This window comes from Yarrowia lipolytica, chromosome 1F, assembly GCF_001761485.1.
Source record: "Yarrowia lipolytica chromosome 1F, complete sequence".
Lineage (NCBI taxonomy): Eukaryota > Fungi > Ascomycota > Dipodascomycetes > Dipodascales > Yarrowia > Yarrowia lipolytica.
This window is the reverse complement of record NC_090775.1, coordinates 3,408,144-3,429,433: the sequence shown is the minus strand read 5'-3', so window position 1 is coordinate 3,429,433 and position 21,290 is coordinate 3,408,144. Positions and strand designations below refer to the sequence as shown.

The following is a 21,290-nucleotide window of genomic DNA, read 5'->3' as shown; positions in this document are numbered from 1 at the left end:
TCATTCTGTACATACTGAAGGCCAAAAAGAGAGGACTCAGTTTCATAAATGTTCTAACCACTTAGGTGTCTTCAAGACTAATCGAATTTTTTATTAACTCATCATCGCCTGCGTAATACTTTCCAAAAGAAAAGATTACAGCACCCAGGATTCTCGTATGGTCTCCCACTACAATACTAACTAGGCTCTCTGGTGCTTGACTATGGCTGATCGGACGGGAAGCCGTATTTTCACCAGGATATGGCCGTAACCAAACTGCGCCGACCCGGAATCGAACCGGGGGCCCATCGATGGCAACGATGGATTTTACCACTAAACCATCGGCGCTTGTTTTTTTGCAGGAGCTTTAATCAATAAATTCTAATTTCCTTGTGGATTTGTCACGTGACAATAAACCTAAAACCTTAATTTTATCTGCCGCCCCTTGGTTTAAACCGACTCTGGTCGTCGTGAAGGCTGCACCCAGTTCATTGTTGAGCCATCCATTATGTCTATGGCACGACCATAGCATTGTGTCTTGCATCTTGCGTCTTCATTGAGTTCATCAGCTCCAACAAACAAAATCAACTCGATTGACGGCCATGACTATGCAGGCTTATGCGTTGAGCCAAACCAGCGCCGCAGATGGCGCAATCTGTGAGTACTGGCTGTACGGCAGTGTGCGAATCTGCTGTAGTATATCTAAGTATGTGCTGCGGTGCATGTGTATTGAAGAAAAAGGTGTACTTGTACTTGTTTTCCGAATTGTGTTCGACTAGTGGAACCCTTATAGCTCTTTGTGCATAGCACCTATAGTTCTTGTATCTATTGATTGCTGCAGTTCATATGGGATGGCATAGCCCAATTATTACTTCCGAGGCAAAATTGGTCACACGACCTCTTTTAATGTTTCCCTGTCACACTCACAGGTTACAGTCGATGATTCGAGGAAGGCAAGATGTGCCTTTAGGTAAACTCTACAAGCCATAAGCCTCCGTTTGTCTGAAGGTTGCTAACTCTATACGACGATTCTGGGGTTTGCACCTCCGCGAAGCTGGGGTAGAAAACGGAATTGGAGGCTGTGGTGGGTCTTTAAAGTGTTCAAAATCATGGAGTATGTTCATTTTTCATCTCCCTTCCCCACAATTGCGGTTTTATTTTCCACTCGTCTACAGGTTGCTACTCCACAATACGGACCTTCGGTAGCGTAGAACCGTAACTTTCAAGAAATGGTGGCGTACATAAGAGCCCGTCTGGTCTGTATGTATCTTGCCTCCTAGCTCTTTGGTTGCACTCCCGTCTCTCACAATGCCCGTCACTCAAGCCGAAACCCCCAATTCGCTGCTGAGCAAGAAGCTCTCCACCGTCGTCTTTTTCGCTCTGGCCACCTACGCCAACATCCAATATGGTATCGCCACATCCCACTCTGACCATGATGGTCCCGATTGGATCCACACCAATGCTTTCTCGGCAAGCTCCATCTTTATCTTCATTTTCTGGATCCTGACCTTTGGTTTCCAGCTGCTGTACCTCAGCCAGGTCTTTTCCGCCGAGCCCGCTGCCATCTCTGGCTCCATTACCTACCACTTCTCTGTCTTCAACATTCTTCACTTCCTGTGGGCCTGGCTCTTTGCCCGTGGCCACCTTGTTCTTGCTCTTGTTGTAACCGCTGCCAATTTCTTTAACGTCCTGGCTCTTTACATCTCGCACAAGACCTACTCCCTGCGACCTGCCTCCAACTTCATCTTTATTCACGTCCCCGTGTCTGCCCTGCCCTTGGCCTGGACTTTCTACAACATCTTCTGGACTGGAGCTGCTGCTTTCCACGCCAACGGCCTGTTAGCTCGAATCATTGCCAACGTGCTCATCTGGGACTTCCTTATTGTCCCCGTGCTCATTCTCTTCTTCTACCGAGATTGGGCTTTTGGCTTTGCCGTCCAGTTCCTCACCTGGGGTATTGGTGTGCACCAGCTCTTCTACAAGGTCATTGCTCTGCAGTGGGGCTTTGCTTTCGCCGCTGCCGCCATCACCTTTGTGCTCACCGTGCTCACAGCTGTTGGTCTTATCTTCAAGAAGCCCGCCGTTGACCAGGTCGACGCCGAGAATGAGCGAGCTCCTCTCATCTCCAACCAGAACTAGTTGGTTAAATAGTTATATAATATTAACATACTGGAACACTGTCCTTGAGCTTATCTGAGTTGTAAGATGCCGGTATATCGTCACAGAAACGCACCTCACATTCGTTAGTCATGCTATAGTACATATATTACTTATCTTACAGTTAGTTGTTGGCATCTCACTCGTCCTGGAAAACGGGGAATGCGGTTTTTTGCCAGGTTTGGACCAGCGGTTGAGAGATGCTGGTACGAGTGTCAGCAGCAGGAATGGACATTCTTCGCTTTCTTGGTGGAGTGGCAAAGACCGGAAGTTCGTATGTGAATGTCTCGTCGAAAACTGCGAGTCCCTTAGCAGATGTGAGCAACACGTTTTCGTTGTTGCCCGCAGAAATGTATGCTGGGAAGTCAAGGGCAGACAGAGGAGTGAAGGGCTTTCTCTTGGGCGAAGTGACAGGTTTGGTGACTTTGCTAGTTCTCAGGGTGGGCCAGTGCTCTCCCAGAGGCATTCGTCCGAGTCTTGAAGGGGATTTTTTAGGTGCAGCCTTCTCGCTGTCATCCTTGTCCTTTCCCTCGGCCTGCACGACACCTTCCACCATGTTTTCCTTGGGTACTTCGTCGTCAAACATGTCTGCCTTCGGCATCAGTTGGCAAGTTTTGAGTGTTTGCGTCTCCTCCTCCTCGCTAGCGGCGTAGATTGTGAACGCTGGCGCATCTCTTTGAACCTGAATAGCGCGTCTGATAGGAGAAGACGGTCTCAGAGGGCCTCTTCTGAGAGGCGAAACGGAGCCCGATCGAGCCGAGGAAGGTCGCGACGACTTGGTGGGAGAAGACGCGCCAGACTTGGGAGACCGGTTGCTCTGGTTGGCATCCAGAGGTTTGAGTACGGGCGAGTCCAATCCGATCATTGGAAAGTGTGGAATGTGAGTGATTAAGTGTACTTTGAACGGAGCTGGGATGTTTTCTGTGTAGGTTGTTGTTGGGCCCTCGCTGGTTTCAAAAAAACGTCCGCTTTCCACCTTCAAAGTACCGTCCTGAGTCTCTGCTCTGTTGTGAAGACAAGTAATATTCTGCTAACCAAAATCCTAACTTCGATGAGTGGTTCATGCCGCGTCCACACAATAGGGTTCCACGCCAACAAAGTTGCAACCAGGGAGCGTGACTGGATTGTAGTCTACCGTCAGACGAGTCATAACGTGGATATTGTCGTGTTTTTATAAAAAAAATATCATGAAGAAATGTTGACTTATTATAATATTAATTTAATATCGTCATTTTTCTCTTTTCTACCGCGTCTTTATGGCTCTCATTCCGGTCGGATGACACCCACAGGTATATTAAACTCGGCCCGCAGGTCCAACATCCAATTTGAAACTCAATGAAAAATTGGTTACGTGATGTAGGGGTAGCAAGCAAGAAAACAGCTCCTGAAGACTCGGAATGATGAGATTTTTTTTCACACTGTAACAATCCTGACGAGGTATTATTGTTTGGACCTTTAGATTGAATCTTGTTCTCGTTTTTGAGGACTTTTGTTGTCATGTGGGGCGTTCCTGAAATTTTGTAATACACCTTCAATGAGCACCATATGCCAAACTGAGTCAGAAATATGGGACAAAGCACAGTCTAGAAGTCTAGGAATAAACACTATGAAAGATATAACAACACTATTATGCCCATGGGAAATATCCATGACATTATTTGCACTTCATACTCCTCCTTAATTGCTGTACACCAATCGATAAACTACAAAATAAACATTTACTCATAAATAATATTAATATGTGCCGCTCTTTCCACAGTCAACTTGCCTACTGCAAAGGACGAACAGCAATACAACCCTGCAAGTCAAGCCTACTCACAGAGTCATCTGGATCACTCCTGTGTCAGCAGGAACCCAATCAACCGGTACTTCATTGACTCCACGTAGCCATACAGCGATAATGCAAGATAGCTCAAGTAGGGTTCAGGATGTAAACAGACTGAACTCTATCGAGTGCAGCTAGCGATCTCGATGGAAGATGTCAGCAACGTTGGCCTTGCCCTTGGAAATGCGTCCTCCAGTATCCTTGGGATCATTCCGGACGCGGTAAGAGAGGATATCGACTGCAGCCTCTAGATCAATCACACTGGGTTAGTAACTCTTCAAAAGATCACCCTCCACCATACTCACTCTCGATGGATCTTTTTAATGTCGGCGTTGAATTCATCCTGCTTCTGTGTGAGCTCAGTCTCCCAGTTGCTGAAATTCTCCTCCTGCTTCTCCACAATCTTGGCGAATCGCCTGTTAAGCTCCACCACCTTGGCCTGGAACTTGATGCTGTTGGAGATGTCGTGCTCCTGGAGCTGGGCGGCAGACTTTCGAAGAAGCATACAGAAGGGTTGAGCAGTAATATCCTCCTCCGAGGCACCAGCATCCTTCATGGCGCTTCGTGCAAGCTCAATCTTCTGCATTCTGTAGCTAGCGTAATGCTGCTCGACGGTAGTGTCGATAAGATCCAGCATACAGTGGCTCATCATAATCTCCCGCAGCCGGACGAAGTCGCAATGGTCAGGGTTGTCCACCTCGGCAACGCCCCAGGCATATTGACGGCCCCGGGTCTGCTGTCCATCACGTCCCATGACAGAATCGTGACAGCCGATAATGGAAAGAGGCACCTCAGAGGTGTAGAGGGAGCCAAGATTGTAGTCATCACTGGGAGTGTAGATCTGGATCTTGTGAGCGTCGATAGCAGCTCTAACCTAGAATGTTAGATAAAGGAAATCAGCACACAATCAAACGATAGCACTTACGTTGGCCTTGAAAGCCTCCATCTCAGGGATGGTAAAAGTGTCGGCCTTGGACACGACAGGGATCAAGTTGACCCGCTTGGAGAGCTCCTTCATGGCTCTGATATCGAGAGGCATGAGTCGGTACCCTGGCTTGAGGAAGTAGACGCAAACGTGGACTCGGACGTCCCTGATTCTGGATCTCTCGGGCTGCTCCTCCTGTACGAGGTACTGCCGATGCTGGTCATCGAGGTACTCAACGATGGGGACCCACGAGTTCGTGTTGTTGACATAATTGCCAAATCCCGGCGTGTCAATGACCGTGAACCGAACCGTAACGCCTTCTTCTTCGAGATCAAAGGTCGCCGACTCAATCTTCGTCGTGCGATGGTGTTGTGAATTCGCCGACTCGTCGCCAGTGTATTCATAAGCCGACTCCTCCTCCTGCCCGCCAAAGGGGAACGGTCTCCGTCGAGATCCCACTCGTTTGAGTAGTTCATCAGCGAAGAGGGTATTGAGGAAGGTGGTTTTGCCTGTTCCGCTTTCTCCCACAACCATGAGGTTGAATACGGCTCCCTTCTTTGCGACGATGTCTCTTCTGTGGTTAGTAGATTCATTGCAGTACAAACATCCATATCATCATACCGCTGGTCCGGCAGAGTAGATATCTGCACAGGGACGTCTGTCATCCCCTTGTTTTCCTCCTCGGGAGCGGGAATCGTGGTGGCCTTGCACTCGCTGTAAGTGCTGACATCAGACATGTCAGCCTCGCTGGTGGCGGCTGAGTAACTCGGCGGAAGCACTGCGTCAGACATGGGCTCGAGCTGCTTCTCAGATGTGAACAGCTTGGCGGAGAAATCCCGCGCAAGCGAATCGGGGGTGTCTAGTGACATAGTGTGGTGAGAGAAGGAACACAAAGCTGTGTGGGATTTATACTGCACTTCAATCCATGAACTTGATGTGCGCACATATGCGCATGCCCTCTAAGGTTAAGGTTGGAGACCATGTGTAAACCATGTGTAAACCTGAGTTGCGAGGGCAGCAACAACTGACCAGTCTGATTCAGCTGAAGGTGGAATTTTCTCGATCGCATAGTCTGCATAAATTAATTTTAAGGCTGGCTGTTCGTTGGAATTGTGCTCCTTAGATACAGGTTATGTTGCTAGTTTCGAAGGCATGTAATCCCCGCTTGCGGTTTTTGTGAGTACAAGTACAATGTACAATCATACGTTAAATTGCTTCGTGTGGAACTCACTCTAAGAGTGACACCGACCGAATAGTATACAGTAGTTACTTAGCGGCTTCCATGATTCTGATAGTGGATGGTAGCGTCAATTATTATGATAAAAGTAATTGCTACGCTTTGGCGTGACCACTGATCCCTGACTGCTTCCATCACACCAAAACGTTCTGTGTCCTTTTAAAACCTTGGATGCACATTCTGACATTCTGTCGCTACAGTAATCTGTCGTAGGGGTTATCAGAGGTAGCCAATGAGACTACGGGGAATGGTAAAATTATTATAGCCCAGATAGAACTAACACGGCTGAACGATGGTGGAGAGTACGCCGATTTACAGTATCTGTATAAGTACTGCCGGTTATAGATCAGGTCAGATCATATCACAAGCGCAAAAAAATCAGACATTGAGAAGAGAGGAACTCACATAAGCAGAGAAAGCAACTACTTCGGATATCGAGAAGACTCCAATGGGCAGTCTAATGAACTTCAGTTGTCAAGGCTGCAACGGGGGACAATTTGCGTGGTATCGTTCATGCCGTTGTCGTGAACCCTATAGGTTGTCAAATGACAGAGTCACGGAGACCAAAACTGAGTAGTATAACAAAGAAGATACACAGTAACCATAGTCAGAATGTAGTTGGTGTTTACATCTACCACACTATGAGGCTCATATACTTCTTTTTTATTTTTTTATTCTAATGATTCATTACAGCTATATACCTAGTAAGCCTACATGACTAATGATAACACCTTATGACTAGCTTCTGAATCGTTATAAAAATGTTAGAACCCAGGCCCCGTGACTAAGCCGACTGATGACTCAGCCGGGGTGGCCATACCGAAGGTATGGTCACTGCCGTCACTCTCAAGAAAGGTGTATTAGAATACATGGAATACAGGGGTTTATATGTTATCCAGGGTTGCGGCGCAACCCTTTGTCCGTGATAGCAGGCTTGGCATATCGATATTAATGATAGCGTAATCCCACTGAGGGCCCACGTGGTGGCCCCTCGTCGTAGTCTCCGCTAGCGGTTCACGAGAGACTAATCAGGCGGCTATTTCTTAGCCGCTGATCCCTAACAAAAAATTAAGCGTGTTGATGTGGTGGCTCAATGGTAGAGCTTTCGACTCCAGCTTGAAGTTGTAATCGAAGGGTTGCAGGTTCAATTCCTGTCCATGTCATTGTTCTTCGGGACTGACGATGGCCTCAATAAGGAAATCAAGGAGGTTTAATTCCTCTGTTAGTCAACACTTTTTTGCATTTTTTACACTACAATTAATAATTCGTTTGACAAGTACTGTACTGTACACTGTACGCTAGCTACAACACTACTTGTAGTACAAGTAGTACTTGATCGTACTCACGTATTGCTCGCTCAGTGTTTGCTCCTACAATCATTGCTCGTTATTTCCTGAACATATTGTACCATACCATACCTGTTAGCAAACTGAACCCGAGAGTTTCAATGAGTACAGCGGTACATACAATTACGTGCTGTAGAGTAAACATGACAGTAATTATGAAATTGTTATGAGATATCTTACATGTTAGGCGGCCGTCCCTCAATGCATGACGGTACACGCAATCAAATGTGGAGTCTTCTTAGACTCTGTCGAGTTGCAACTTCTCGTTCTGATTACCGAGACGAGAGATTCGCAGAGAAACGTCCGTTCCATGCCCTTCCAGAGATGTGAGGTCCAGGCTACCATCCCAGTATTCCACGTAGACCTTGGACATGGGCAGACCGATTCCAAGCTTGACATTAGGAGGTCGGTTTGAGAAGCGTGCTAGAGAGGATTCATGTGTATCTGTGGAAATAACTCGTTTGGTGTCGAGATTTCCAGCAAAGTCTACTTCGTGGGGCACGCCAGCGAGCTTGGGGATTCGCTTAAACATGTCCAGACGAGAGGTAGCTTCAGGGCCTTTGGCGAAAGACCAGATGTGGGGCTGAACCTCCTTGGGGACACCTCCTCCCTGGTCTGAGAACCGGATTCGCACATCAGAGGGTGTGTTGGAGATGGACACGAGGATCGGTGGTGGCGTTCCTCCCTTTCCACTTACAATATGTCGTCGGATGGTTGCGTAGTATGCATTTCGCAGAATCTCACCCATAATATACTTGAGATGGGAGTCCATGTAAGGGAACTTGGCATCTTCCCCTTGAACCACCACTTCGGGTACCACGATATCTGCTGGCGACATGTACAGCTCCTTGGAGATGACCTGAACTGCGAAGGTTTCTGCCTGCGCAGAAGCGGTGCGAATGCAATCCTTGGCAGAGCACTGGAGGAAGACCTCCCCAATGTAGTCGCTTGCTTTCTCTGCCGTCTCACGCTTTCCCTGTGCCAGCGACTCGTTGAAGGATTGGGAAAGCGAAATGTGCTGCTCGGCAATGACCCTTCTGGAGATTCTCGACCTAAGCATGAGACTCATCACGTCGTCAAGTCTCTTGGGTTCGATCAGCTGGTCCATTGCACATTCGATACCGCCAGTGACCAGCGACGGAATGATGGTCAGATGATCGAGTAGCAGATCAGAGACGAGCTTGCAAAACTTGTCATTATCTTCCAAAGTCTTGATAGCGGGGAACTTTCGAAACTGGTTGAATGCTTGGTAGTACAGCTCGTAAACCTGGGACATGTGTTCGTTGCGCATGACACTGAAAGGCAGACACTGCAAGTCTCTGATTCGGTGGGCCAGACGGGTGGGCAGCTCGGTTCGCACAAAGTTGGCACTTCCAATCATCTTCTCTTCCGTCAACTTTCGACCAAAGAAGGCCAGCTGTCGAAGCGACACGGGATGCGGCGATTTGTTGTACCAGTTGAAGAGAATGTCATTTTGGTAAAAGTGCTGTTCGTTGATGACCTTGGATCCCACAGGGTAGGCTGACGTGAAGGGGTAGTCATGGCGCACGGTTTCGGGCTCGAACGAGAGCGATGCAAGCTGGGAATTGTAGCGCGATCCACGTGTCCGCTGTAGCAAGTGTGCCGGACGATGTTTTATCCGCAACATGGCTTTGCTGTGGTGTCGTGTGCAGTGGAGCATGGTTAAAGTCTTGATAGCGATAGATAGAGTCTTAGAGTCATTGGCATGCCCGAACTTTACTGTCAGAGTTTGTTTGTGGGACTCCTCGAACAAAGGCTGAAACGCATGCGAACAAGGCGGATGGGCATGTGGGGATCTGGACGTGGGGAGAACACATGGAGATTAGTCGGTGGTCTGTCCAGTAGTATTTTCGCCCAGTTCGGATGCTGCATTTAATCCCAATCCATGCGCAGTACAGTTGAATGTTGCAGCGTAAATTTCAGTATGTGCAAGTCTAAGTACCTGTATTTTAGTCCAAGGGTGGATGCAGTATTTGCTTACAGCAGATACTGTAGATCTCAGCCTTGACTCCACTACAGTAACCACCTGTAGCTACTCATGCTTGTAGCGTAATATGAGCAGTCAAAAAAATATCGTGACAAATACGTCATCGTAATAATGAAGGAAGGGGTAGTAGTAGTCAGGACTCTACTTGTATTGTAAGTTCGAATACACGTCAGATATCATCAATACATCGTCGCACACCCACATTTTCACATTACATTTGACTCCAGGACTATGCAAACGATGCACAGACGTACATAAATCAGTCCATTATCAGTCCACAATCTGGGGTCGACTGAGAGCACATTTCGGACACATATATAGAGACCAGCTGCTGTATGCGTCAAAAGCAAACTTCAGAACCCGAGAATCCCAACACTCCAGCACAGCATTCAATAAAGATGAGCACCACGACACAGACAATCCATACACACACACAGCACTCGACACACCGATATCGGAGCCGGTCACGCCCATTGGTTACGTCATCATAAATGCGTTGAGACGGTTCAGAAATACGTCTATCCACTATTTTTCTATTCAGCCTCGCACTGAACAGTACTGTACCAAGTCGTCTAGTCTTGTCTTCTTTTCTCACAACTTTTTCTGCGTTTCTGCCCCGTGTTTTTACAGGGCAATTCGGGCAATTGCAGCTTCCTCATTACCAATGGGCGTTGTTTCCTTCCGCTCCGCAGTTCAATGTTACTCCGTCCCACTTTTCGCATACAAGCACTTGTACCGTCACGCATCACCTATGCGTTATTTCGGTGCCATGACCACAATTCTTCAACGCTTTATGGTTTATACAAATAAGTCCCTCGCCTTGATCCGACCCAGTGTTTAACCGGCCAAGACCCACGTGAGCCGCGAGAGTTGCTACCGATCAAACTCACGTTCGTGACGTCGCAAAAACACCTTTGAGTCCTACTCACCAAGCTCAGTCAAAATCTCGCTAACCCACTGGTTTAAACCCTGTCCACCTGCCAGCCCCTAATCCAAAGCTCGCTTAGGTTGCACGTGCAGAAACGATCCAGTCCATCTCTTCAGCTCAACCCAACACTCTTAGACCGTTCCCTTTCACCCGAACGATCCCGTGTTGAGCACCTGCCAGGATACTTGCCTTTCCCCGTTTCGCGCGTACAACTTCTCTAACGCGCATCCTCACAAGACCACTAAAGACAATGACTCAAGACACTCCTAAGGCTGAGGGCATTGTCCTCTTCGTCGACATTGACAACACGCTCTACAGCAAGGATAAGGGCGTGGACGCTCTCATGGGCGAGCGAATTAACAACTACTTCCAAACCAAACTCGGTCTGGACAAGGAACATGCCACAGAGCTTCACCATCGATACTACAAAGAGTACGGAATCGCTCTGGACGGTCTGCTGAGACACCACAATATTGATATTGACGAATACAACCGGCTCGTGGATGACTCTTTGCCTCTAGATAAGATCCTCAAGAGAGATGAGCCTCTCAGACAAATGTTCCAACGTCTGGACAGAACCAAGGTCTCTAAGCTCTGGCTGTTTACCAACGCCTACAAGACCCACGGAGAGCGAGTAGCCAAGCTGGTTGGCGTGGATGATCTCATCGACGGGCTCACATACTGCGACTATTACCACACTCCACTTCACTGCAAGCCAAAGCCCGAGGCTTTTGAGAAGGCTATGAAACAGGCAGGTGTCACAGACAAGAGCAAATGCTGGTTCGTGGATGACAGTGCCCTGAATATCAAGGCTTCGAAGAAGTTCGGATGGGCAGAGAACGCGTATCTGCATTACCCTGGAGCTCCTGAGATCCCTGCAGGAACACCAGGTGTCGTGGAGATCTCCCATATTGAAGACCTTCCCAAGGTCTGGCCCGACCTCTTCCTTCCCGAGCCTGTTAAGAACACCAACGGCACCATCAACGGCACCACCAACGGCACCACCAACGGTACCACCAACGGCATTATCAACGGCACCAATGGAGGTATCAACGGCGATGGAACCAACGGAAGCACCAACGGCGGTAACCCCCCTTCCTGATTATATATTATAGAAGAATAGAGATTATTTCAGTTACCTTACTCACTCATAGGGGAAACATACTCATAAATTACATACATTTTAGGTAAGACAGATGATCGGCACAACGGTTGAGACATTACCAGAGACTTTGAGACATCTTCAGTCACGCAGGGTGGCGTCACGGGACCGGCTGAAGAATTTGCTGATAGTATGCCGCTTCATTGTATCATTGTTGTTATAATGAGATGGACTCTTCCAAGAGGGGCTCTTGAAAGTGGGACTTTTCCATGAAGGACTCTTCCAAGTTGGGCTTTTGTAGGCGAATCCGGCGGCCGCAGCAGCAAGATCCTCCAGCTCGCTTTTTCGTAACTTGGACTCAGACTTGAAGGAGCGCTTCACCTTCTCTTTCAGGGAGACAAGTAATCTTGGAGAACTTTCCCCATCGGACTTCTCCCTTCTTCGTTTTCTGGAACTTCGCGTAGAAGCCGAACCAGAGTTGGGATGGGGAGAGCCCACAACGCAGACACTACAAGATCCGGGAACATCCATAAGGTTCTCGTCCGTGATGTTAGAAGATGTAGGAGTTGACTGGCCCAAAACACCAGCTGACACATCACCGAGAACCATCTTACCCTTATACTTTTTGGGGGTATCGAAATAGCTCGACAGCTCGGACTGCAGGTTGGTGGTCATGGCTGCAATATCCTTGCGACCCTCTGTTGAAGGTAAAAATGGAACATTAGGAGGCTGGTAAGGCACAATAGAAACAATGCCCGGAGAGGCCACACGATGGGAGGGGAAAGGAGCAGGCGGCACCGACGGAATGGCAGTTGGTCTCTCCTTGGCTGTGCCACTCACGTCCGAAAGAACATTCACAGTTGCTGTCCCAGTAATTACAGATGCCGCGTCAGAGACAGCATCCAACAGCTCGTGTTTTATCTCGTCGGCCTCTGACTCGGACGAGACCATAGCGGGGGAATAAAGACAGATTCTTCGAAGTCTTGGTAGAGAAGGTGTGCTTCTACATGTCGAGGAAGGGTCAAACAGAATCAGAGGGCTGCAGGTTGACTTGGAATCATTGCTGCCTGAGTTGGCATTCGAAGAGCTCAGATGCCTAGACGAGCTGGGTGTTGGCGAGCCAGACACATCAGCAGATGAAGTGTAGGGTCCTGAAGAAGATGTATCTCTGGTGTCATTGGCTCGAGTTGATGAGCTCAAGGAAGCAGAGATATCTGCGGTGCTCGGTAGGTTTGAAGAAAAATCGCCGGATGTTTGTTCACTTCGCGCTCCAGCCTCTAGACGGTCTGAATACGACGATCTTTGCCCAATAGATTCAGCAGTTGGAGAAGGCTTCGAAATAACCAACGAGGAGGAGGCTGAGCCAACGTCTCCCTTAACTACCACTACCGAGCATGACCCCAGGGAATTAGGGCTTGCTTCGGGGAAAGCGGCCAGGTCTCCAAGAGAAGATTCGGAAGTAGGTAAGTCGGAAGAGCCCTCTGAGGACATTACCACAGTTTTGCACGCGAGAGGAGCCTTCCCTATAACATCATCAGTGGGGAGGAAATCCTGTGGCGATGTGTCTGGTGTTGGGGTGAGCCCAGACGAGTTATAGTCAGATGTGGAACAGAAAGATGAGCTGGCTGGGGCGTACTGCGAATGAGGACTCACAAAAATTTCGTCGATATGCTCAATCTTGGTACCGGTGTCGACCATGCTGTATCGTCTGAGTCGAAGCATTAGGTCATCGTCAAGATCGCTAGCTTCCAAATCAAGCTCATCCACCTCTGCAGATGAAGTGGAGAGTCCAAGATGATCACTGTCCATAGGGTCAGAAAGAAACGCAGAGGTACTCTGCCTCTCCATCTGTTCAATATCTTTCCTCTCTGGAAAAGCGCCACCAGGGAGACCATGACCACAAAGGATATCAGCCATGCTGTTCCAAATATCCAGTCGGAGTCGTGTGTGCGTGAAAGAGATCCGTCTTGACACTCGACGACGAAAGGAGTGGGCACCAAGGTTCAAGGTATCTTCAAGTCGCGCATCTTCACAGCTCACAACAGTGGAGGGGAAGTAGTCATGTGACTGAACTTCAGAGGCTTCAGTGACAGTCACGCTAAGAGCTGGGGCAGGGGGAAAAGGAAGAGGGGGGAACACATCCATGGATTGGGGAACATCGAAAAACCTCTCGGGCTCCACGCACGCCTTTGGACTAGTTTCCTCAAAAGTCATGCGAGGCTTGGGGAATGGGGCAGCAGGGGGCACATCCCATTTGAATTTCTTTTGAACAAGAACAGGCGACAGAGACTCCATAGGATAAGGGGTTGGAGACTTCGGAGGGGGTGGAGACCGAGAAAGCTCTGACCACAAATCTCGTCCCAGATGGAGGTTTCCCAGAATACTCCCGCGGCTTCCAGTCTCATTGAACTGGGACAAGGAAGAGTCAAGTCGTTCTTCCGAGGAATTGTTATGGTCGACGACATCAATCTGACCTACAGTAATCCCCAGCTCTTCCCTCATCTTGGTGTCGAGGCTACGGGGAACCTCTGAGGAAATGAAAGACATTTGGTCGTAGTAGTCGTAGCTGGAGCTGGGGGGTCCGGAAGCAAGACCCGCGACCTTCTGAACATCAGACTGATATGCGTAGCAGTTGTCGTAAGAACTACCAGAGCTGCTGTAACCAGACCCATCACTCATAGGAATCAGATCCTCTGGATCCAAATTCGCAATAGTGAACAAAAGGATCAGGTCGTCGCTTTCAGATTCATTGGAACTGTCATCACTGTCATATTCCTCAGTGGTATTGCCGTCAACACTGTCTTCGAAACCGTAGCGAGACCCTTGGGAAGCGTCAGAATTGCTGTCTTCTCTATTCTGGTTTCCATCACCATCGGTGCTATCAGAATGAGATCTGCCTTCATCCTCATCGGAGTCACCGCTGTCGTCACTGTCCGACACATAGCATTCAGAAGAGCTACAGGTGGAGTCCGAGAAGGTAGACGAAGTAGTCGAAGTACCCTGAGATGAAGACGCAGCCAAGGAGCGGCTCTCCACATCCAACTCTGCGTCCTCTTCGAGATTGAAGCGATCAAGCGCAAAATCCAGGTCTGCCTCGGCGGAATGTGGATCTTCGCGTAGCTCCCGGGAGCTAGTGTCAACGGGAGGACACGGGAAAGTCCCCGGCTCAGATTCCATATGGTAGCCGCCAACAACAGCCGCTGAGTAGGAGGGCAGGGAGTCTCGGTCGTAACCGCTAATGGACTCGGAGGGAGAGCCCATAGAAGCAACAGACTCAGGATAGTCAGCGGTGTTGACCCTCGGGGAGCTGGTCAGGACAACCACCGAGTCACGCGTCTCAGGTCGACTTGAGCTGGTCTCATATGCAGACGAGGAGGCAACATCCTCGGATTCGCTCTGATACTCAACACGGCCAGATTCACTCTCAGAGCCACTGAGAGGTTGTGAAACTTCTGACTCGAAAACGATGTCTGCATCATTCTCAGAAGGTCTGACAGACACTACAGGATATTCGTCTGAATAGATGCTGACAAAGCCGCTACTAGCCATAGCTTCATCGAAGTCAACAAAAGTCTGCGCTCCACTGGCACCGGAGGAGTCTGTGGTGGAAATTGTCGAAGCCTTGTCAACGTCGGTTTCTTCGGTAGCCTGTCGGCCGGAATCCATGCTCCTTCCAGAAGCAACACCAACGAGGTAGTTGTCTCCTAGTTCTTTCATTGCTCTCTCCAGACGTGTGCTCCGTCTGGCGAGCTTTTTCATGATAGGTAGATCGACCTCGTCCCAGTTTTCAAATTTGTGGTTATCATAGGAACCAGTTGAGGAATTGAGTGAGATGGTGTTTGTGTAAGTGACGAGGTCGTCCACGTCAAAGTCGACACGTTTCCGACTGGCGAAATACTTTCTGACACGCCCACTGAGGAGACGAGCTGAGCGAGTGGCGGGGAGACTCTGCGTAGGGGGAATGACAGGAATCGTAAACTGCTTCTTGTAGCGTGAGATGAAAGGTCTGCGTTAGAGAGAGGGTTCAGGGTATCAGAATCAAGTGACGGGTATCTTACCGAGGGGTATCATCTCCTCGAGGAGGTTGGTAGCGGATGGTTTTGCCCATGTTGCAACTTGCCCACAGATGTGGACTTGAGCAAGGGACAAGGGTGTGACACAGAAGAAGAGAAGATTTGTGGGAAGGTTAAGGTACTAATATGGTAATCACAAGCCGCCGGGTGTCAAGCCAGGAATCAAGAATGTGTAGCTTAAAAAACAGTGCAACGTACAAGTACAGTATGTACAGTACATACTGTGTATTTACTGTAGTTAGAGCCCTAACGAAATGAATTGTTATGAATGGATGAATGTCCGCCAACGTTATTAAACCAATGGGGAACATTTGCGGTGGCAAAATTACTGTAATTACTAGTGTACAATTACACGAATCTCTATATACAAGTAGAAGCAACGATAACAGAGGGAATAGCATTACAGTAGTAACTACTGTACTGGTGAAAGGGCTAATACTGAACACGAAAAAAATAATAATTCAATCTATATTTCTCTAAGTTTTCCCCCCGTATTTCCCCGTATTTTTTCGTTTTTGATTTTTTTATGCTAATGATTCATTACAGCAGATTACCTACTTGTAGTAAGCCGGGTTATAGGCGTTCAATAAATCATACACTTTTTTTAAAAAATCATTTTTAAGAACTTGTCGCAAGTGGCAGAATTTCTTCAACAATCAGTGCGCCGATGGTTTAGTGGTAAAATCCATCGTTGCCATCGATGGGCCCCCGGTTCGATTCCGGGTCGGCGCAGTTTGGTTACGGCCATATCCTGGTGAAAATACGGCTTCCCGTCCGATCAGCCATAGTCAAGCACCAGAGAGCCTAGTTAGTATTGTAGTGGGAGACCATACGAGAATCCTGGGTGCTGTAATTTTTTTTTCTCTCCTTCAAGCAAAGCGTCAATTATCTCTTTTTGCAAGGTACGTACGACGTGGATACCATTACTGATATCCGTACCATTTTTTCTTCAGCGGCTAATATTGCCCTCGAACAAGGCCGGTATCGGTGCATGGAGACGCATAGAGTTTGTCAGTAGCCGAGATGTCTCCCCACATTTCAGTGTATACAAGAGCATAACCAACGTCAACATCATATTAAAACGATGGCAAAGATTCTCATCATCGGAACTGGAGGAGTCGGCACTATTGCAGGCCTCTCTCTTACCCAGCATGGCAATGAGGTCACTTTTGTGGTGCGATCCAACTTTGAGGAACTGAAGAAGACGGGATACAACATTGAGAGTTGTGACCACGGCGACCAGACGAACTGGAAGCCCCACCGAATGGTCAACTCTGTACAGGAGGCAATCGCTAATGACAAGAACTATGATTACGTGCTGGTAGCCATGAAGGCTCTGCCCGATGTCTTTTCTACTGCCGACATCATCAGACCCGTTGTCGAGTCTTCTCCCAACGTGGCCATTGTCTTGTTCCAGAACGGCCTCAACATCGAGGAGCCCATCGTTAAGGCCTTCCCTAACAATGTCTGTGTCTCTGGTGTGTCCATGATTGGTTCTACCAACCTTGGAGCCGGCGAGATCCACCAGGCAGAGCCTGACTACGTCAAGATTGGATACTTTGACAACGGATCGGACAAGGCCCCCCAGGAGAAGCGAGCCAAGGAATTTGTCCAGGCTTATGGACCCAAGTTTGCTCACTACGTCGACGATGTGGTCTACCACCGATGGCGAAAGCTGCTGTACAACGCTACCTTCAACACCATCTGTTCCATTACACGAATGGACTCAGGTCGACTGTGGCTCAATGGAGTGTCTGATTCTCTTATCAGACCTGCAATGGGCGAGATTCGAGCTATTGCCAAGGCAGATGGACACATTCTGACCGAGGAGGACGAGGACTACATGATTGATTCTGACGGAGAGGTCTACTATAAGCCCTCCATGCTGGTTGATGTCGAGAAGGGCAACCTGATGGAAATGGAGGTGATTCTCAAGGCACCCCTGGATGTGGCCAAAAAGTACAATGTTCCAACTCCCATTCTGTCGGTGGTTTACGAGCTACTCAAGTGTCTCCAGTTCCAGCTCAAGGAGGCCAAGGGTATGGTTGAGCTTCCCGAGAAGCTCGAGCGAAAGAGCGCTCTTCACTAGAATGTAGATAATGATAGTAATTAAAAAACCAGAAAAAGAACTGACCGAAAATACCGTAGCATTGCTATTTCTGACAGCAATAAAAGATGTGGCTGAAGACAATTTGTTGACTAACAGCGAACCTTGGAAGTACACAGTGAGACAAGCATCCAACTACAGTTACCAGTAGCTATTGTACTTGCAGCTAACAGATGTTTAACTGAGGTAAAAATATATATCCCTCGTACCCCATTCAGTTTTCCAAAGGATAGAACATGCGCAGGAACTGCGGAACCATGTTGACCAAAATACCGCTTTCAATATAGCCACACGCGGCCCCCTTTCATTGTACAAGTAGTTTAATCCATTTAGCATCTCCGACGGGCTATAAGTCAGATGTATGAGGTGAAGTAGCGATGAGTATGTACTTGTACGGTACTGGTAGTTTGATAAGCTTCGTATTCAGCGGAATTACTGACGTTAATGACATGTCGGATTTACTACACCGGTCAAACGAAAAACAGCGACTTAGAATATCTCCTGATCCAGGTGGTTCACGTAAGCACGGTACTCTTCTTACAGCCTATTCCGGAAGGTTTGATTAGATATATGAACTGGTCTAGAACCAAACATCCCCATCAACGTCCATTGTCTAGTGGCTCAAACTGCATGATGGTGGCAGACGCCCTAATCTCTTCCTCATCTTTTCCTCCTCTTAATGCAACCGATGCGTGTCCCGCTAACGGGCCCCTCCCTCGTTCCCAGTAAAATGGTATCTCTAGTTCGTCTCTTATCCGCTCTAGTCGGTCCAGCTGGCCTCCACTGTGTCCCGCACCCGTTTTTCGTACTGCTGACGGTGATCCTTGTACAGCATAGACGCCTCCACGTTGGCAGGACTGGACGTATTGGGGTCGTTCAGCAGCGACTGCACCGAGGTCAGAATCGCTGCCACGTCATAGGTGGGCGACCATCGGTTTTGCAGAATGTCCAGACATAGCTCGCCAGATGAGTAGACGTTGGGGTGGAACATCTGCGAAACAAACTTGACGGCTGGCGGTTTGTTGGGGTACTGCTCGTCAAACTGCAGCACCATGCGGAAAGTGCCATCTTCAAACGGGGTCTCCGCCGGTCCGATGATCACGGCGTTCCATGTCAGCACGTTATCAGCCACAGGAGATGCACTGACTCCCTGGGGAGGATCCTGTTGCATGCGCTTGAAGTCTCGCATGAGACGTCTTCGAGCTGTAGTGGACATGGCTGTGGCTTGGTTTTTATTTTCTTTCTTCGGTTACCTGTCGTTACTTAACCGTGTGCGGCGTGGGGTGACGTGTGTTGTTGTTTGGTTGTTTCAGGTGGTGATGTAATGAGTTGTATGGCGCGCGCCAGTCTGGCTATCCAGACTTTGCATGTTGGGAAGAAGACAACCACTTTTATATAACGGAGTTAGGGTTGCAGAGAGGATGACAAATGTGGGTGGCGTAAAAGCCGGAATCACGGATGCCTTATATGCAATAGGGCAGGAGCCACCATACCCAGTATGTTACGGTGGCGATTTTTTGCGGGCTGTGCAACGTGTCACGTGACCAAGAAGTCTTCGATATGTACTAGTGCAACAGCAGTTCGGGCAACAAGCTAAAAACGAAAACAAGACTTCGGCTATATACAGACTATTTTTTGGAGGCAGAGTCGCTCTCCTCGGAGAACTCAATGTACTGGTTGGCGGCAGTGTAGAATGCGAATCCGACAGCCATCCACAAGATGGATCGGGTAAGCAATCGCATGCCCCGATCAGGATCCTGGTTAGGCTCTCGCGGTCCCCAGGGTCCAAAGTAGATGTAGTAAGCTGGGTTAGTTTATGGGCTCGTTTGTGGAATAATCAACCGGGGTAACGGTTGGGGCCCGCTCCGGGTTTGTGTCTCCTAGTATCTCACTCCTATACTCATACCCTTAGTGTCTGTTCTCCCCTTCCATACTCACCAGCTTGCTTCTCCTCAGGAGTCATAATCTTCCAGTCTCCACGCATCTGATCCTCCAGGTAATCGACGACATCCTGCTGCTCGTCGGTGGCCATCTTGGGCCATCGTTTGGGAATGTTCAAAGTGGAGGGCTTGATGGGGTTCTTGACCTTGTAGTTGTTGCCGCCAATGTGGAAAAAACCGTCATCGTAGGGGTCATCGTTGCCAAAGGCAGTCTGAAGGGGCGACTCTCGCTTCTTGAGCACCCGCTGAGACGTGCAGAAAAGACGCCGTGATTGTCTGAGCATTGTGTCCTGGTGTCGAGTTGATCTCGTGGAGATCTGCGAAGTATTGGGTAGGGTTAGGGTAATTGAGGAGGTGTAATGTTGGCGGTAGTGAGAGTGAGTAAAGCTGTGGGATTCTCAGATAGATATACGCTCGCGTTGTTTATTATCATTTCCCAGTTCGACACATACTATAATATTCTCCTACCACTGTACATTGTTGTCTACTCTACCTCCTCCGTAGCCTGTTCGGCCCTTCACCTACTGTAAATCTATCAATGTATAAATTATTTGCTTATTCGTCGCTCATAGGAACATCGTCCTTGCCTTCCGAATTCGTTTCCTTCTTGGGAGTCTCCTCTTTAGTCTCATTATCCTCTCCAGTTCTGGGGGAATCCTTCACAAGTTGAGGAACTTCATCAGTCTCTCCACCCTCATTGGATTCTCCCCCCTCACCATCTTTTCTCTTGGCACGCTTTCGTCGCACCTTTTTGACTGACTGGGAATCATCTTCCTTCTCCTCAGGTCGCTCTCGCTTACCCTGATCCTCCTTAGATACCTTCTTCTTCTTGACTGACAGAGGGTTAGGCGCCTTTGGACCCTTTCGCTTCTTGGCCTGCTCTTCATCTCCCTCAGGTGCCTTTCGCTTTACGGCATTGAGACCGGATGTGAGCTTGGACGCCTCAATCAGCTGACGAGCACGCTCAGAAGCAGGGGAAAAGGGCTCCAGCAGCATGATGGCTCGGTTCATATGAATGAGAGGGACTCCAGGAATGGACCGAAGTCGACCTCGCAAACTAGGATCTTGTGTAGCAACAACGTATCTGTGGACATTGGAGCCGTCGACAACAACCGATTTGTAAATGGCCTCGCTGGGATGCATCTTCCGGGCAGCGTTGGAACCATTGTACTTCAGCTTTTTCTCCTGGGTCTCAGTGCTATTTTCGAAATGCAGGGTTCGTCGACGCTCAAAGGTCTTGCCTAGCTGAATGGCCTCCTCGTTGTTGCTCTCAAACAGCTTGTTCAGACTGTGTTGCGTTATCATGGGCTTGACCTCCTTGGTCTGAAGCGTTCTTTGGAGACCCTTCAGCAAATCGTACTTGTGCTCGACACATTCAATGATGAGGTCGTGGTCCACCAGAACCTGGTAGGGCTCTCGGAACTTGAAGTTCAGATGGTAGCTCTGCATCTGCTTCTTGTAGTTTTTCGCTCTCTTTTGTCGCATTTTGTAAGGTCTTTTGCTGTGAGTAGTGAGTAAATAGAAAAATCTCACCTTAAATTTATTTCATGCAGTATTTTCGATATTTCTCTTTAAGGTTGTGCTCCCACGCATTTAGACTCCGCTACATCTTAACGTACACTGCAGCAGTTACACGTCGTCATCATCATGTCGGATTTCGAGG

At 48.6% G+C, this 21,290-nt stretch overlaps 10 protein-coding genes and 6 non-coding genes across 16 annotated transcripts; 7 read left to right on the top strand and 9 right to left on the bottom strand.

The window, feature by feature from the left end:
- Positions 1-133: 133 nt before the first annotated feature.
- On the bottom strand, positions 134-252 carry YALI1_F34292r. The gene has a single exon (XR_002432174.3). It is a non-coding gene; the product is annotated as a 5S ribosomal RNA (ribosomal RNA).
- Positions 253-256: 4 nt separating this feature from the next.
- On the bottom strand, positions 257-327 carry YALI1_F34291r. The gene has a single exon. It is a non-coding gene; the product is annotated as a tRNA-Gly (tRNA).
- Positions 328-1,287: 960 nt separating this feature from the next.
- Positions 1,288-2,118, top strand: YALI1_F34281g (uncharacterized protein; the record flags this gene model as incomplete). The annotated part of the gene is made up of 1 exon (XM_505926.3): positions 1,288-2,118. One exon carries the CDS (start codon positions 1,288-1,290, stop codon positions 2,116-2,118), a length of 831 nt encoding a protein of 276 aa, XP_505926.1.
- Positions 2,119-2,275: 157 nt separating this feature from the next.
- Positions 2,276-3,001, bottom strand: YALI1_F34264g (uncharacterized protein; the record flags this gene model as incomplete). The annotated part of the gene is made up of 1 exon (XM_505925.1): positions 2,276-3,001. One exon carries the CDS (start codon positions 2,999-3,001, stop codon positions 2,276-2,278), a length of 726 nt encoding a protein of 241 aa, XP_505925.1.
- A 1,094-nt stretch (positions 3,002-4,095) lies between these two features.
- Positions 4,096-5,755, bottom strand: YALI1_F34236g (uncharacterized protein; the record flags this gene model as incomplete). The annotated part of the gene is made up of 4 exons (XM_068283486.1): positions 4,096-4,222; positions 4,267-4,835; positions 4,887-5,460; positions 5,508-5,755. The coding sequence occupies 4 exons, from the start codon at positions 5,753-5,755 to the stop codon at positions 4,096-4,098; spliced, it is 1,518 nt and encodes a 505-aa protein (XP_068139587.1).
- Positions 5,756-7,202: 1,447 nt separating this feature from the next.
- On the top strand, positions 7,203-7,286 carry YALI1_F34222r. Its single transcript has one exon. It is a non-coding gene; the product is annotated as a tRNA-Trp (tRNA).
- Positions 7,287-7,364, top strand: YALI1_F34221r. Its single transcript, XR_011031489.1, has one exon. It is a non-coding gene; the product is annotated as a YALI1_F34221p (non-coding RNA).
- Positions 7,365-7,707: 343 nt separating this feature from the next.
- YALI1_F34202g (uncharacterized protein) lies at positions 7,708-9,150 on the bottom strand (the record flags this gene model as incomplete). Its single annotated transcript, XM_505923.2, has 1 exon — positions 7,708-9,150. One exon carries the CDS (start codon positions 9,148-9,150, stop codon positions 7,708-7,710), a length of 1,443 nt encoding a protein of 480 aa, XP_505923.2.
- A 1,505-nt stretch (positions 9,151-10,655) lies between these two features.
- Positions 10,656-11,507, top strand: YALI1_F34187g (uncharacterized protein; the record flags this gene model as incomplete). The annotated part of the gene is made up of 1 exon (XM_505922.1): positions 10,656-11,507. The coding sequence occupies one exon, from the start codon at positions 10,656-10,658 to the stop codon at positions 11,505-11,507; it is 852 nt and encodes a 283-aa protein (XP_505922.1).
- A 141-nt stretch (positions 11,508-11,648) lies between these two features.
- On the bottom strand, positions 11,649-15,266 carry YALI1_F34141g (uncharacterized protein; the record flags this gene model as incomplete). Its single annotated transcript, XM_068283485.1, has 1 exon — positions 11,649-15,266. The coding sequence occupies one exon, from the start codon at positions 15,264-15,266 to the stop codon at positions 11,649-11,651; it is 3,618 nt and encodes a 1,205-aa protein (XP_068139586.1).
- A 975-nt stretch (positions 15,267-16,241) lies between these two features.
- On the top strand, positions 16,242-16,312 carry YALI1_F34132r. Its single transcript has one exon. It is a non-coding gene; the product is annotated as a tRNA-Gly (tRNA).
- Positions 16,313-16,316: 4 nt separating this feature from the next.
- Positions 16,317-16,435, top strand: YALI1_F34131r. Its single transcript, XR_002432173.3, has one exon. It is a non-coding gene; the product is annotated as a 5S ribosomal RNA (ribosomal RNA).
- Positions 16,436-16,664: 229 nt separating this feature from the next.
- YALI1_F34127g (uncharacterized protein) lies at positions 16,665-17,669 on the top strand (the record flags this gene model as incomplete). The annotated part of the gene is made up of 1 exon (XM_505920.3): positions 16,665-17,669. One exon carries the CDS (start codon positions 16,665-16,667, stop codon positions 17,667-17,669), a length of 1,005 nt encoding a protein of 334 aa, XP_505920.1.
- A 778-nt stretch (positions 17,670-18,447) lies between these two features.
- On the bottom strand, positions 18,448-18,903 carry YALI1_F34105g (uncharacterized protein; the record flags this gene model as incomplete). The annotated part of the gene is made up of 1 exon (XM_505919.3): positions 18,448-18,903. The coding sequence occupies one exon, from the start codon at positions 18,901-18,903 to the stop codon at positions 18,448-18,450; it is 456 nt and encodes a 151-aa protein (XP_505919.1).
- A 412-nt stretch (positions 18,904-19,315) lies between these two features.
- YALI1_F34095g (uncharacterized protein) lies at positions 19,316-19,911 on the bottom strand (the record flags this gene model as incomplete). Its single annotated transcript, XM_505918.4, has 2 exons — positions 19,316-19,491; positions 19,626-19,911. The coding sequence occupies 2 exons, from the start codon at positions 19,909-19,911 to the stop codon at positions 19,316-19,318; spliced, it is 462 nt and encodes a 153-aa protein (XP_505918.3).
- Positions 19,912-20,182: 271 nt separating this feature from the next.
- On the bottom strand, positions 20,183-21,112 carry YALI1_F34083g (uncharacterized protein; the record flags this gene model as incomplete). The annotated part of the gene is made up of 1 exon (XM_505917.3): positions 20,183-21,112. The coding sequence occupies one exon, from the start codon at positions 21,110-21,112 to the stop codon at positions 20,183-20,185; it is 930 nt and encodes a 309-aa protein (XP_505917.1).
- Between the last annotated feature and the right edge of the window lie 178 nt (positions 21,113-21,290).